This window comes from Sardina pilchardus, chromosome 6 (assembly GCF_963854185.1).
Source record: "Sardina pilchardus chromosome 6, fSarPil1.1, whole genome shotgun sequence".
NCBI classification, from domain to species: Eukaryota; Metazoa; Chordata; class Actinopteri; order Clupeiformes; family Clupeidae; genus Sardina; species Sardina pilchardus.
The window spans coordinates 17,621,650-17,636,971 of NC_084999.1; the positions used below are offsets into that span (position 1 = coordinate 17,621,650).

General features: G+C 45.3%; 2 protein-coding genes across 3 annotated transcripts in view; both read left to right on the forward strand.

Annotated features, from left to right (window-relative positions):
* Positions 1-6,012, forward strand: part of otud7b (OTU deubiquitinase 7B) — a 34,714-nt gene extending 28,702 nt beyond the window's left edge. Inside the window, exon 12 of one of the 2 annotated variants that reach the window (XM_062538747.1) lies at positions 164-6,012. In XM_062538747.1, coding sequence (XP_062394731.1) covers positions 164-1,726 — 1,563 coding nt within the window. In that variant the 3' untranslated portion in view covers positions 1,727-6,012. The remainder of the gene's footprint in view (positions 1-163) is intronic. The other variant, XM_062538748.1, reaches the window with a different exon arrangement.
* A 1,767-nt stretch (positions 6,013-7,779) lies between these two features.
* mtmr11 (myotubularin related protein 11) overlaps positions 7,780-15,322 on the forward strand; it is a 30,528-nt gene continuing 22,985 nt past the window's right edge. Inside the window, exon 1 of the mRNA XM_062538763.1 lies at positions 7,780-8,273. Within this exon, the coding sequence (XP_062394747.1) occupies positions 8,217-8,273 (57 nt within the window). The 5' untranslated portion in view covers positions 7,780-8,216. The remainder of the gene's footprint in view (positions 8,274-15,322) is intronic.

Below are 15,322 nucleotides of genomic sequence, written 5' to 3' on the forward strand. Positions count from 1 at the left end.
TTCCTGCAGATGCATCTTTGCGTGCAGACAACAGAATACTGTATTACTACTACAAGTACTTCTAATGCTAGAGCTATAAATAGAACAGCTATGCAGGCATAGATCTTCTTCTAGTTGATCATAACAGTGACAGTGATGTGTTTTTGTGCCTGTGTCTTTACAGCAGGCTCCACTGGCCCAGCCGGAGTCGCCGACTGCCTCTGCTGGTGAGGAGGCACGCAGTCCCCCGGACTCTGGCGAGTCCGACAAGGAGTCGGTAAGCAGCAGCTCCAACGGCAACGGCGACAGCACCACCACCACAGGGGGCAGCTCCTCGTCGAAGCCCAGCGGCTCCTCCAGTTCCTCCAGCTCGTCCAGCAACAGCTCTGCCCCCAAGGACAAGAGCCGCAAGGACAAGGACAAGGAGAAGGACAAGGAGAAAGACAAGGACAAGGAGAAGGACCGGGACAAGAAGAGGGCGGACTCGGTGGCCAACAAGCTGGGCAGCTTTGGCAAGAGCCTGGGCAGTAAGCTGAAGAAGAACGTGGGCGGCCTGATGACGAGCAAGGGGGGCGCCGGGGGCTCCGGCAGCGGCACGTTGGGCAAAGGGGAGGGCACGGAGAAGAAGAAGGGCTCCCTCAGGGGCCGCAAGGGCAGCAAGGACGGCTCCCCCTCTATGCACAGCTCCGAGGATTCCGGCAAAGGGTCTCCATCCTCCAGCATCGAGCGGCCCGTCGGGGGCAGCCCGGGCGACTCGGACCCGTACAAGTACAGCACGGACGTGAAGGTGAGCCTGGGCATCCTGCGGGCCGCCATGCAGGGCGAGCGCAAGTACATCTTCGCGGGGCAGCTGACCACGAGCAACCGGCAGCCCTTCCAGGAGGAGATGATCCAGCGGTACCTGGCCGACGCCGAGGAGCGCTTCAGGACCGAGCAGGAGCAGCGGCGCGAGGCCGAGAGGAGAGGCGGGACCGGTCTGACCACCCCCAACGGCACGCTGCCCCGCAAGGAAGGTGGAGGAATGGACCTGGGATACCGCGGCGGTGGCGGCAGCGTGGGCTACGAAGGCGCGAAGGAGGAGCAGCAGCAGCAGCTGGTGACGGATGGAACCTCGAGCTCGTTTAGCAACTTCAAACCGTCCGTCTTCAGCCCCAACCTGTACTCGGGCGTGGTGCCCATCCCGCGCCCCACGTTGGTGGAGCATCCCGCCGCCGCCCTCTCCCAGCCGCCCCCGGCCCCTCTGTCCCAGTCCCTGCACACGCACGGCTACATGGACACTCGCCGACAGCTAGCCGGCGGCGGTCCACCCGGCCCTTCCTCCTCCTCCTACATTGGGTTCCCGTCGTACGCCACCCTCCCCCGCCACTGCCCCGTGGCTCAAGATCCGCCCCACCCCCAGTACCACCCTCCTGTCGCCCCTGCTGCGGTGGCCAGTCCCTCCAGGGTCAACCCTTGCTTCTCCACCTACCCTTCTGAGCTGGACCCTGAGCCTGTAGGAGGCGGCGGCGGGTACAGCAACGGCTACCGGGACCTGCGCTCGGGCCTGGACAGTGGTCGCAACGGTCCGCCTCCGGTCCGGCACTACTCCCTGGGCAGCGCTGGTGGCCTGGCCAGCCTCCAGTCCACCCGCTGCCGGACACCCAGCTGCAACTTCTACGGACACCCCGAGACGAGCAACTACTGCTCCTACTGCTATCGGGAGGAGCTCAAGAGAAGGGAAACGGAGCCAACCATCCACAGGTTCTGAGCTTCTGGGGGGCGGTGAGGGGAAAAAGTGCGGCAAATGGTCTACATGCCCTGTCTGCCTGCCTGCCTGCCTGCCGGCCTGCCTGCTTACCTGGGGGCAACTGAGGCTTCTGTCTTCAAAAGGAAAAAAAAAAAACGTCACAGACATTGCCTTTTGAACTGGAACGATGAGTCCTCCCTCTCCATGCAGACTGTGGAGATTGTGGCAAGTCTTAACTGTGACGGGCTTTGATGGGAAAGAGGATTCGATTGGGACTTTGGCTCTGTCTGTGGAGGACCTGAGATGTGGAGGAGAGAAATGGCCCTCCGCAGTCTTCTCTCAGCATTGTTACGGTCACCCTCTGTTTTGGCTCCCCCTAGTGGAGTGAATGTAAACCGCAGGCGACATAATTTTTTTTGAAAGTGCAACATGCTTAATTGCGTTTCAAATAGTGCAACACACACTCACACATACACAACCCCAGGCATATGAGAAGCACAACCATGAACTGCTTGTTTATCTATTATTTTTTGTAAGGAGCATACAGTCTTTGGCACTGTAGGTCAATTAGAAAAAGGTCAGCCAAGGGTAGATTGTTTACCACTGGACTGAGGTTTTGGTTTTGCGAAAGTTATTTCAATGAATCAAAGAATCTCATAGTTCCTCTATGGGTAGAGAAAAGAAAATATTGAAAAAAAAACATTGAAATCAAAATATTTGTTGCAAATACTAAGCAAGTGCCAGTGAAATCAAATAGCAATGGTTTCGGTATTTCTGTCAGTCAGATGTTCAAAGTTTGGCAAAGCAAAGCATTCTCGGCAAATATATGTTTGGCTAAACGTGGGTTTGGCACGGTGCTCTCCTGTTCTGTCATCTCAGCCTGATGGCCCCGTCGAACTGTTTCAGCCCAGCAGCCATCTAAAAGAACTCGTTCTTTTCTCCATGACATTACACACACTACAAACCACGTCTCTGATATGCTCTGACAGATGGTATTTCTAAGTCGACATTCGTGTTGCTAACGATCGAAGGAAAGAAGTCACAAGATGGCTGTCGGCCTGTGACACTTAATAATCACAGAACAAATGTGGAGGTGAATATTTAGTGTGGCATAAAACTCTTGGCAAAAAATTCTGTGTTTGCAGAAATGTAGATGCTACTGGTCAACTAGCTGCTGCACTTGTTTTTTTTTTCTGATAAGAAACTGATATTCATTCTCCGTTTCAATATTGGTGTATTTAAAGAGTGTTTCAATGTTCTGGTTTCTGATGGTACAGTATAGCTTTTTTCAAACAAATAGCCAGTATCGAATTCTTGTAAAAGTCAGCGTAATTAGCTTAACTCTGTGGTCAGCGTATATATATTTTCCTATATATATGCAAACAAAAGGTCATTAGTGTCATATTAGGTCTAGTTAAGGGTCTAGCCTGGCTAATCAGATATATTCTAAGCAATATTGCGGTAAAATTAAACCAGACAAAACTGATGCCAGTTGTCATGCAAAAAAGATATAATACATAACATTGCGATACCCTACCTTCAAAAAAGCTCGAGTCACGGCATGATGTGATGTCCAAGTAGAGAGAGTGACCATGACGAGTCACTAGGCGGCTTTCTGCACAAAAATGAAGCACTTTTTTTCTTAGGTCCCGACCGTTATGTGCGTTTGTGTGTGTGTGTGTGTGTTTGTGTGTGTGTGTGTGTGTGTGTGTCCCAGTGTGAATACGGCATGCTGTGTGTCATTTCGGACCTGGGATGTCTGCTTCCTCAGTCAAGAGAGGTGCGGCCTGCTTGCTCTTGACAGATAGGCACGAGTGCAACTCGATGTGTTCTCTGAGGATGACGGCATCACTCTCTCATCTCTTGTTGTTTCCAAGTTGCCTTTTTCTCTTGGCCCATCCGCTCTACGGGTTTCTGTCTCTCTGTATAAAAGCCTGATGTTTCCCCGTTTTTATTTATTTCAAATTCTAAAATCTGTGGGAAGCCATTTTGGGAGCATGGCTTTTCTGGCCATCACACCGTGTGTGCGTGTGTGTGTGTGTGCGTGCGTGTGTGTGTGTGTGTGTGTGTGTGTGTGTGTGTGTGTGTGTGTGTGTGTGTGTTTCCAAACAGTGCTTAATGCCATGTGCTTGGCAGAGGCCTCTCTCAGGCCTGTTATTTTTCCTCTTTCTTTCACCCTTTCTTTTTTGGAGTTTTGAAGTTGCAGCCATGTTGGTTGATGGACAAAGGTCTCGTTAAGGATCTGCCATGGTGGCGGAAATACCTGGCAAAGATGGACGGGGGGGAGAAAGGAAATAACCCCAAAACATTACCCTCACAGGCAGCAAAGCTATGTGGTGCGGTTAATTTTGCACAACAATAATACTCTTAAAGCTTTGAGTAGGTTGGCATTATTACACTGTTATTTGCCATCGTATTGCTGACAGAATTGAAATAACCTGGGACGTGATCCCTGTGATAATCACTACCAACCACACTACACAGACATACTGATCGTAAAGCAAGCACTTCAAATGCAGATGGATATATTAACCCTTGAAATTGGCGGTCTGGAAATTACAAAGCTATTCTCATTTGGTCGTTCACACTTACAGTGACTTGCATCTGATGGGTATAAAAAAATTGTTGCCATGCTCTCATATTTGCCTCGCTACTTCTTTTTTTTTGTGCAATCACTGCCATACCCAGTGGATGGCGCTCTTGTATCAGTTTCCTTAGTATGGAGAGGATAGGCAATAAGTTCACTTCACCAGTTTACCTAACAATTTATGAATTGAATCAGAAAGGTCTAAAAAAAAGTTGATCTAGAGAGTATTTGAGCTTCGGCAATGTACATAAAGGGTATCTGTCTTCTGTTGAAAATAAAGACCAATCTTTTTTCAAACTGGCAGACATGTTTCTAGAAGTGATCTCATGGTGATGGTTTTGTGTGGTGTGCACAGTTTTGTTACAGCTCTGTCCTTCCCTGCTAATTCTCAGTGAGAATCCGTGTATGACCATGTCTCTATTTAAATTGTGAGTGTGTGTGTGTGCGTGCGCGCAAGTGCTAATGGCTTATTTTGCCCTCACAAAAAAAGTATTGCAGCTTAATGGCACAATCAAGAGGACTTGTGAAAAAAGTGAAAAAAGGAAAAGTCGAAAATTTGATGGCAACTAACTTGAGTGTTTATTTCTCCCTACAATGTAACCTTAGCTTACATCAGTGGCTTCATTTATTCCAAGAACGGAAAGCACTCTAAAAGAAAATATTGTGCATTGAACTTCAATAAGACTGCAAACTTTTTTGTTTTTATATTAAAAAAGAAAAGACAACGCAAGGTTGTACAAATATGTTCCAAGTTATTTTTGTAAACCATACCAAACGTTTTACAGTGTTTTTAAAGAAAAGAATGTATATTGTTGGACACTAAACTGAACGGATACCAAACTGCAGTAGTCAAAATGGTGATGGGAGACAGTATTCATTGGAATGATTTTTCTTTCCTTTCTCTGTTTGGCCATTGAGGCTGACCACAAAAAAAGGCTCTTCAGTCTGATGGTTTCTTGTGAACAAACTAATACTTTCATTAATGACCTGACAAAAAAGGTGTGGTTTTGAAATATATATTTATAGGAAGGTTTTTTTTTTTCAGGAAGATTTTGTTTGTTTAATTTTAGGAATACCAGAATGTTCTTTCACATATGGCTACTGGTCAGACAGACGGGCCTCACTGACGTTCATAACACACACACGCACACACACACACACACACACTCACAGACAGAGACACACACACACTTGCATGCATATACATATTACACATACACCCCTTTACACACGAATTCATTTGCAATCTCATCACAAAAACAAGTAAAACATAAAGAAATCAATACAACTGAATTTACAGGACCTGACTGAGGCACTCAGCTTGTCGCAGTTTATGTCCCAACATGGATTCTTTTCTTTTTACTAAGTTTGAGGTATAGCTGAGCCGGGTTTATAAAGTATGTACTTTTTTTATTTTCCTGACAGTCATTCACAATTACTTCCATGGGATGCTTTGGTTTGCATGGAACTGCAGCTTTGGCATGTTGCAGAAGGGTATGTCCCCCATATTTTGCATCATGCGTAGTTTGATGGGGTCATGCTCCTTCTTCGTGATCCGTGTTCTCTCCCACCCCATCCATGTTGGCAGAGGCAAGCCCAGGCTGTGTGACAGTGCAATCTAGATAGAAAGAACATCTGATTATCTTTTAGTTTTATTGTTTTCTCTCTTTTTTTTTTATTTGCACCGTTTGAATAAAATTCTCATTGTATTTAAACACTACAGTGCCTGTGGTCATGCTTTTGTTCCCCCCTTGAATGTGTCTATAATGTGCTTTCTGTTTGATCAGAAACTACTTTCAAATTCATGTGAAAAGGAACTCTGGTGTTGAGGATCATACTGTGTGCAGGCAATTAGGTCTATGTCCGTTTACACATCCACCTCTGTTGAATGCCAAAGAAAATGACTCTCTGTCCAGCTAATGCACACCTCTACTTGGAGTGTGGTAAACCAAATATCTTGAGTTGTCGTAAGTTCAGAAATAGATTCCTTATTTATGTGTGGTGTAAGTTATTTTTTGCCCATTCACTAAGGCAAGCACACATGCACAGAGACTCACAATACACCATCCTTTTGGATTGCACCTTTTCCACCAAGGCAAGCACACATGCACAGAGATCCACAACACACTATCCTTTTGGATTTCACCTTTTCCACTTGGCAGTGCTGGTAAAAAAATCCTGGTCAGGCTATATCTGTCCCACCAACTATTGAGAGGCAAAAAGATTAGATAAACTCATCACATGGATCATGATTACTAGGTTGAATCATCAGCCTTATCATATTTTATTGTAGATACGTACTTTACTCTTCCTTGTACACATATTCTACATTCCAGTCAGTTCAAACTCATCTGGTTTCACAGATGGTTCACATTTACCAACAAAAGTCGGTGCATGATCCAAATAGTGGTGCTGGTGTCCGCTGCTTTCTGCATTGCTCTGAAGCACAAGTTCTTCTGTTTGCAAAATAAGGGGAAAGAATCATTTGGGTATTCTACAAATACAATCTCCTGCAACCCGTTGCCCAAACTTGATCTCCTTTCACTTCAATAAATTCACAGTGGGGCTCTTATGAATTAATAAGTAGAGCAGTGATATCTTTCGGATCACTTTTCATTTCTCCTTTTTGCTTGGCAGGTATCCGTTTCCAAATGAAACCTCTGTGATATCATATGTACTACATGCCAGCGCTCAAAGGCAAAGAGCCCACAAACACTGCCTGCACTTCGCTAGACAGGTCACCTGTGAAATGTTTCTCTGATAAAAACTGTAATTAGAGGAATAGACTGACCATAGATTGTGAGTGGGATACGGCAATGTTCAGTAGGCTATTAAGAGTGGCTCAAACCACTGGCAAGGCTGCAGAAAGAAGGCATTGAGCGGATTTACAGGTGGATACAGTTCACAGGTGCGGTCTGAGGAAGAGACTTCAAAACAGGTAAGTGATGATGACCATTTCGGAGACTTGACGAATATGTGATGGGATTCTGCTTAGTCAACTGTGTTGTAGCAACTATAAAATAAATGTGAAAATTCCCCTTAACTCGTTATTTATTTCACTTTCTTCAGGCGACATAATGACGTTAAATTAAGTAAACAGCGGGACAGATGAGCCCATTGAACTTGATCAAATCTTCTCCATGTGTGAAAGGTCGTAAAACGGCAGGGTCTCAAATTGTCCCATTTCAGTGGGCATCCATCCAACATCCTTCCTTTGCGCTTAAGTGTTTCTGCACCTTGAGATACTAAGTTATTGCATTTTTCCACTTGAGGGGAACGTTTATAATAGACTATGAGCTTGAGACTATGGACTATGAGCTTGTGTCAATATTTCTCTATCACCCGTTTTGTTAGATTGACAATGTTATTCTTCATTTAACATAGCCTAAACTGAAGCGGGTCTTGAAAGGCACAGAACTCTCACTTGAACTCAAGTTTCCTCGTTTCTCAGTAAGACTGCCTGCCCCTTTAAGAGGCATAGAGACGCTTGGGTGTCTTTTTTTGTTACTGTGTAGCGCTCCACTGTGTCATTTTCAGTATGGCGAGGGGTAAACAAATGTAGCTAATGGGAAGCGTTCTCATTCCGCGTCGGCGGTCATCTACGTATGTGTTCTCAGGAAGAGGACGTTTCTAAAAGCTAGACTGCTACAATTAACGGTGAACTTACTCAAGCTGCGGTCGGAGGAGGGAGGTATGGATGGGTTCCGCTTCAAGACCAGCAAAATTCAACGAGAGTGGTTTATTCAGCTACAGAGAACACCTCTACACTCAGTGATGCAGGTTAAATGCAGAGAACAGTAACAGTTCCAGAGAAACATGGAATGGACCAAAGCACCGCTTATACACTGTTATTGACTTTGAGTACCGCATGGGTTCTCATTGGATTTTGTAAGGATATAGAAAGATACGTTTGTTGATGTGAAAATGTTAACGGGATCCAGGACAACGTTCAAAGTGAGGCAAATGGTTCCTGATGTGAAGGTAGGTAGCCTCACGTAGACCTCAGACTCAGACTCAGACCTGGTATTGTTCCATAACTGAGTTTAGGACTGTAGTTAAGAGACAGTTGAAAGTGTATGCGTTTTTGAGTCAAGTTGTTCTACCATGAAACATCTGTGATCGTTTTGAGATGAGCTACACGCCCTGAGAAATGTTGAATGTTTCTTATTATCTCTGCCTCCAGTTCTGTTGGTTAAGACTGGCTGTGTAGGCCTGTCTCAAACAATTCTCACGTTCTAGTTGTTAGAATAGTGTAGTCTACTGCCAAATGTGCTATTGGCATGTTGAGATAAACTATGTATTTTCTTTTCTCCTTGGAAAGCATGCTACATTGTGACTGCTGCCTTCAGCACACCACAAGTTTCTCACAGTTTAAGAAACTCAGATTGTTCACCCTTTATTTAGCCTAGGTTAAGTCCATCTCTAGTTATTACCACCTCATAACACCGTGTACAATAATAAATAGACATCTTATTTGACATAAATTCCTGACAGACAAGTGTGATAATACACAACAACTTCTGATCATTTGGTCAATTTTGACTGATTAATCTACACAAAACAAACAATCTATCCTACTACAGTGCTTTCCCAGGGTTTCACTTTATCTGACTCAGGCAGCAGCAACATATGGTGTGGGTAGCTAACATTATAATTATACCCTCTGAGTTCAATCTCTCAAACATAAGCCTAATGGAAACCAAATGTGGGCTCTGATGTTACTTTCATCACCACTGAAGGGCCTCTGTATTCTGAACAAGGTTTAGTATGTGAAGGTTTACTGAAGTTCAGCCTATATGACCCGTAGCCTGTAATTTGGAAGTAATTGTGGAAGTGTATTGCCTTTGCTTGCAATGAGGGCAAAGGTTGTGCTGAATTTCAACTTGGTGCACTGCTCCTGATAACTGGGCATATTTTTAGCGTCCCTTTCGCTCCTGTACAATGGCTCTGTAATATCACTGGGCCAAGTGGTAGCGGCAGGGAGTTCTAATCAAACAGTTTCCTTCTGCATTTCCTCTCAGACATTAATCAGCGTCTAACTTAGGCAAATCCAGGCATGATTAATCACCAGTTTGCTCACACGATGAAACAAAGGGGGGGGGGGGAATTTCTTTGGCACAGGCTACCTGATGAAGTTGGTCAGTCAGCCTCGGCAGGTAGAGATTAAGAATGTGTTTTAGGCCGTCGTTATTGCTCCTCTTTGGCTGCTCCCCGGCTATTTTTGGCAGCCATGGGGGGAAGAAGGCAGCAGTCGCCTCCCTCCCTCCCTAACTACGCCCTCTGGATCTGCTCGCCAGGAGGGGCCCACAGGGATGTACCAAAACATCTGGGGTTGCCACGGTAACTGTGGGTGGCAAGCTGTGTGTGTATGTGAATTTATGTGTGTGTGTCAGTATATGTGTGTAGGTTAAATGTGTGCCGCCGTGTTGATGGTAGACGAGAGCTTCATGAATACATAATGCTGAAATTGCATTTCTATGCATAGCAGCCACAGGGAAGAGAAGAATGGTAGTAATAACAGCAGGCTGGCGTGTGCTGGATGATGAAGCCCACCCAGGCTTGATGGTCCTATTCAGATCTCCACACACATGTGTGTACAGTATGTTTTTTGGGGGGATGTGGACATTCATTTCACCACAATGGGATAGTCCTTTCCTTTTCTGAAAAGGATTCTCCAAATAGTGCATGTAACACGGACTTTGTGGTGTTCATTCTTTAGGCCAAGGCCCACCCTGTGTTTTCATGAATCAGCATTGAGTATAGCATTCCCTGGTTTGGCATAGTAGGCTGCTATTCACATGACGATTGGTAATGGAGATAGACCTGTATGCACTGAATTCTACACTGCCTTCCATATGCCTCATATGCTGGGCTCCCCCTGTCTGGAGGCAGTTGGCCTATTCCGTCTGCCTGAAAGCCCTAGTGAGGGCGAGAACGGTGGGGCCTGGCTCTCTGCTTCTGCACTGCTCCAGATCTTGGCTGATAAAATGGAATAAGTAGCCTAATGTCACAGATCCTCACAGTGACTGACTCCCACACGCCTGCTCACAGACCCAGAGCCTCAGAACATCAGTGCGTGTGTGTGTGTGTGTGTGTGTGTACGTCTACGTGTTGCTTTTGAAGTCACAAGTGTTTTTTAAAGTATATATTTTTGGTATTTTTGCCTTTATTATATAGGACAGTGAAGAGGCTGACAGGAAGCAAGGGATTGGGAGAGAAGAGAGATTGGGGGGTTGGGAAATGACCCGGGTCGGACTTGAACCCATGTCCCCACGGACACTTGGACCCGAACGCGGTACAGGAACTGTTAGCCATTTGCTCTAGAGTGCCCCGCGTGCATCGCCATCTTTAACATTATGCTATTCCCCTGAGCCGGGCCTGAGGATAAACAGATCTCCTTTATCTATTTCCCTGAGCCCTTCATCTATTCATCTATCTATCTATTTACCTGAGCCCTTTGTCATCTCATGTGCCCATCCTCTCTTGTTTGTGACTGATTTGGGGAGCGTATGTGAAGTGTGGCTGGAAGGTTTGTATCGTAAAGTCATGGAATCTACTGCAGTCACATTGTATGTTCTCTGCAGTGGACATTAGGTTGGCAGCTGCAACTACTCATTAGAAGCTGCATATGGCCTTAAATTATGACCAGTGGTACTTTCCATCCCTGTGTTTTCCAAACTCATAGCTTTAGTATAGCATCTGTCACAGTGACTTAAAAATTGTGTGGCTCCAAAAATGGCTGCTATACCACATCTCATGCCATTGAAATGCCTGTCAGGCATGTCATCATGTTTCTCTCGGTGGTTTTGTCATAATGTGAAAGAAACTGTAAACAGTCATTGTCGAGCACTCCTTTATATGTGCCTAAATACACAGCTGAAACAGAGGGCCTGAGATAAGATGTAAGTGTGACTTGTTGGCACACCCTGAGACTGACCTTTGAGATTTCCGCCAGGAGCGTTTTTATGCTGCATGGGCATAATCAGAAAGTTGGATTCCTTCGGTGGACACGCGAGGGGAATTCAAAACAAAAATAACGTAGTACATGCATACGTGATAAGTGTTGACACAGGTTAATATGATTCCATCTGCCCGTGCAAAGCAAGTCCCACATTGTTTTTGCAGGTTTGTGTCTAGACAATAATTAGGGAAGGCCCAGCTATAAATACCCCCTGCTTGGGCTGAATGAAAACATGGCAGGTTCCTAGGGAAATCTTTTGGAAATGCCTCAGCAAAACCTTTTGTAATGGTTGGAAACTTTACACGGAAGGTACACTCTGAATTTGGCCAGACTGGGGTATAATTTTACACGCTAAACATTGAGGACTTCATGGTTCAAGAAAAAGGTATGGTGGATTTAAGCACCACATGTTTAAATCACTTCCCTGGTCAGCTCGTCATTGCTGCCGAAGTGGAAAGCCTGACACCAATTTTCCCCTTTGTAAAACAAACCCGCACAAATGTAGCATCTTTGTATTAACATTGAACAGGAGTTTGCATACAGTAGTTGCATTGCATGCTAAGGAACATTTTGTCAGTTGTTATCCCTCTAACATTTCGTTCAGACATGACTGAAGTCCCTGTTAAAATGTGATGTTTGACAATTGTATCATTCACAGCACTGCTGTCATGGCTAGACAGGAATGGGTTTCAGTTTCAGCCAAGCCGTTTGTCTGGCACAAAGATGACAAAAATTTAAATTTAGAAAGGGGCTCCTCACAGCACACGACAGGGAGAATTACTCCTTAATCTGTCCTTCTTTGGAGCTTGGAACTCATCTTTTCTTTCCTCTCTTCTCATTCTGGATGAAGACTGTGGAAATCATAACTGATGTGACAGGCAGCGCATCGGCCACTTTATAAGAACCAACCAAACTCAGGCCAGTGAACGTTCCCTGAGCAGTGCAGAAGCAGTCTAAACGAGGGGGAATTCCAAAGACCTCACTTAACTATAGATTGATGCCTTGCGCAGATGTGTATTATTGAGCTGGTTTATTTATTTATTTATTTATTTGTTGATGTGTTTTGCTTTTTGCTGCTGGATTGTAAAGTTAACGGTGTGAGGTTTACGAGGGCGCTTGGTTTCAGGCCTTGGAGGAGGACAAACAGCAGGAGGAGGAGGAGGAGGAGGAGGAGGGTTGTGGTCTGAGGTGTACTGGTGAAGGCTCACACTGGCTATGGTGGAAAGGGAAGTCATGAGCAATGGAAACTCCAGTGGGCCTTGGCTGCTCTCCCCCAGAAACTTGAAAGGGAGTTTGATGGAGTGAGAAAGAGAGAGAGAGAGAGAGAGAAGGAGGGAGAGAGAGAGAGAAAAAGAGAAGTGGAAAGGAGGGAGCTAAGGAGAAAGGAACATGTGAAAGTGATCGAGTGATACGCAATTAAGTGGAAGTGAAACCTCCTCCATCTCCTCCACACTGCAGTGGCGTCTCTTGCCTCCGAGGGAGACGGGGCCAAGGGATCTCCCTGCACCTTAACCTCCCCGCCTCCCCCTCCACCTCCTCACTGTTTCCCCTTTCCTTCTTCCTCTTCTCTCTGCTCTCCGATTACATTGATTTCTCAGCACTTGCTTACTTACCCTCTTGACTCTGTGTGGGTATTAACGTATCAGCTAATGCTCACTAGCCGACTAGCTTACAGTGCTCTGTTATTTTGTCCCCAACCCATCACAATTGCAGCCTGTTGTTTGTAAAAGGAATGTTCTGACCCATTGTTTACTGGGGAGTGTTACGTCACCCATCTCCCTCCAGTTCGTTCTCATCTGTGCGCTAATGGAGAACACAGGGACAGTGGAGGAATGTTCTTTTCATCTGCGTGTTTACCGAGCTCCAGAGTACTGCAGGGGCCAGCCCAGTCCACTGGCCCCATGGGGGGGTGGGCCCCTGGGGGGCTGACAGGATGGGGCTCAACTTATCGTAAGCAGTCAAGTGAACTGAAATCAAATGGAACCAATTCCAAGTGTTGCCTAATGTCTGAAAAAAGATAAGTTGACTGTTGTTTGGTGGTTTGGCCATTTTGAAGTTTCTTTTTGAACATCAAGGCAAGGGGCCACATGTTTAGAATAAGAGGGAAAAAAATACTCTGATTGAAACTGTGAGAATAAAATTCCACAATTCATTACAAGAAGCATTTCCTTCTAACAACACGGTTTAGTTTGACTTTGGGTCGGAGCAAGTGGAGAGGAAACAAGACAGAAAATGGAATATGTTGGGTAAAAAGAAAACCCAAAGTCAACAGCAGCACGCAAGGGGTGGCAGGCAAAAAGTGGGTTGCTTGTAAAGTTTTACGGTGGCCTCTCTTGTTTTTCACAGGATTGTTTTCTGCCACTTCAGGTTTTGGCGGCCAGCGCAGTCAGTAAATGAGATCAATGAATAAGCCTCTCAAAGCTGCCTCTGGCGTGACACAGTGTCTTGTTCGGTTGTTTGTGTTTCTCAGGATTATGCATGTTCGTGTATAGTTTAATAAGGGTTCACAATCTGACCTTTGAAACACTGTAGGTCTAATTAGTTAAGCAAAGGAAAGTCAGGCAATGGCTTACACATGGGTTGTATTTCAGTATAATAACCCAATATCTACTTTTCATTTCTACCCCAATGCCTTACCATTCCATGGTCACAATGAGTTTTCTTTTTAGGTCATTGCAACCATTTTGTGCATATTTTACAACCTAACAGCAGTTAGAGAAGACTTTTTTTATTGCTCAGGCTGTTTTTATTTCACATTAAAAGCATTTTCATTTGGGTTGAAATGTAATTTTGGTTGGAATGGTCTCTGGCCTTTATATTAAAAAGACATGAATATCGGGTATATTCCAAACTACAATTTGTGTTCGCCCTTCTCTCCCCCCAACGCTGTCTGTGAAAGAGATTTCTGTAATAACGTTGAATCATTTTAAACCCATATTCATAAATCCAGATATCCCATCCATGCAGTTTGCAGACATTAAGTCCACCTTATCAGCTGTTTTGTTTGGATGTAGATCATCAGAGCGGTCCACCACAAGACTAAATATACATTTGATTTTCTTCTGGAACAAAAATAAGGCCTGCGACTTTGTGTGAAGCTGAAAGCAAAGCAAATTACAGGTAGCCTGCAACTCCTGACCCCGCTGGCCTGGCTTCCTGTTGAACTGGGCAGCTGTGCAGGGGCCGCTGCGAGGCCTAACTGGCCCTTGTTTGAATGAGTCCAGTTTATTAGACCCACACAATGGCCAAAGGTCCTCTTTGTCCAGTGACTGCTGCAGGGTATGGGCCTGTTAATCTGCTGAGTTGATGGAGGAAAGTCACCCGCATGCTACACACACACTCACACACACACACTCATACTCTCTCCAAGACTTAATGTTCGAGGTAAACTAAACTGTGTGACCCAGTAGGGCTGTGTTCATGAGCTTTTTGTGGGATTTAGCGGGTAGCTGCTGACATTTTATATTTAGGTTGAACAGAAGGAGACAGGGTGTATAATTAGCTATATTATAGCTGTATGACTGCAAAATTAGATACTGTACTCTTATGACATTGGTCCCCAGATCCAAGTGAAAGCAGCTTGAATTAAAGGCTGGTGATAATCCAGTGGTTTAAACTGTAGGTGATATTTAAAAGGGGGAGTGCAGAGAGACACACACCATTCTCTGAACAGGAATTTGGGGATATAAAAACCCTCTGTCTTTTCTGTCCCCCCCCCCCCCCCTTCTGCCATCTGGTTTAGCTCTGTCCAAATGTCAGAATAATACAGTCAGCATTTTTGTTTTGTTTGGTTTAGAGTTAGGTGAAAAATGTGCCGTATTATTTCAGATTATTTCTACTCTCCTTCTGTGGAGCTTTGGAGAGTACACTGGAGTGTTTTGAGTTCTTCAATGCTCGTAGTGTGTTTGTATGTGTGTGTGTGTGTGTGTGTGTTTGGGGGGGGGGGCACTGTTAAGTGAACCCACATGTGTGAGTAATAGCAGCCGCTCTGGCTCCCCTCATTTGGGTCACACTGCCCAGTCAAGTAGCCTGCCAGCGTCACGAGACGGAGAGAGAGAGAGAGAGATAT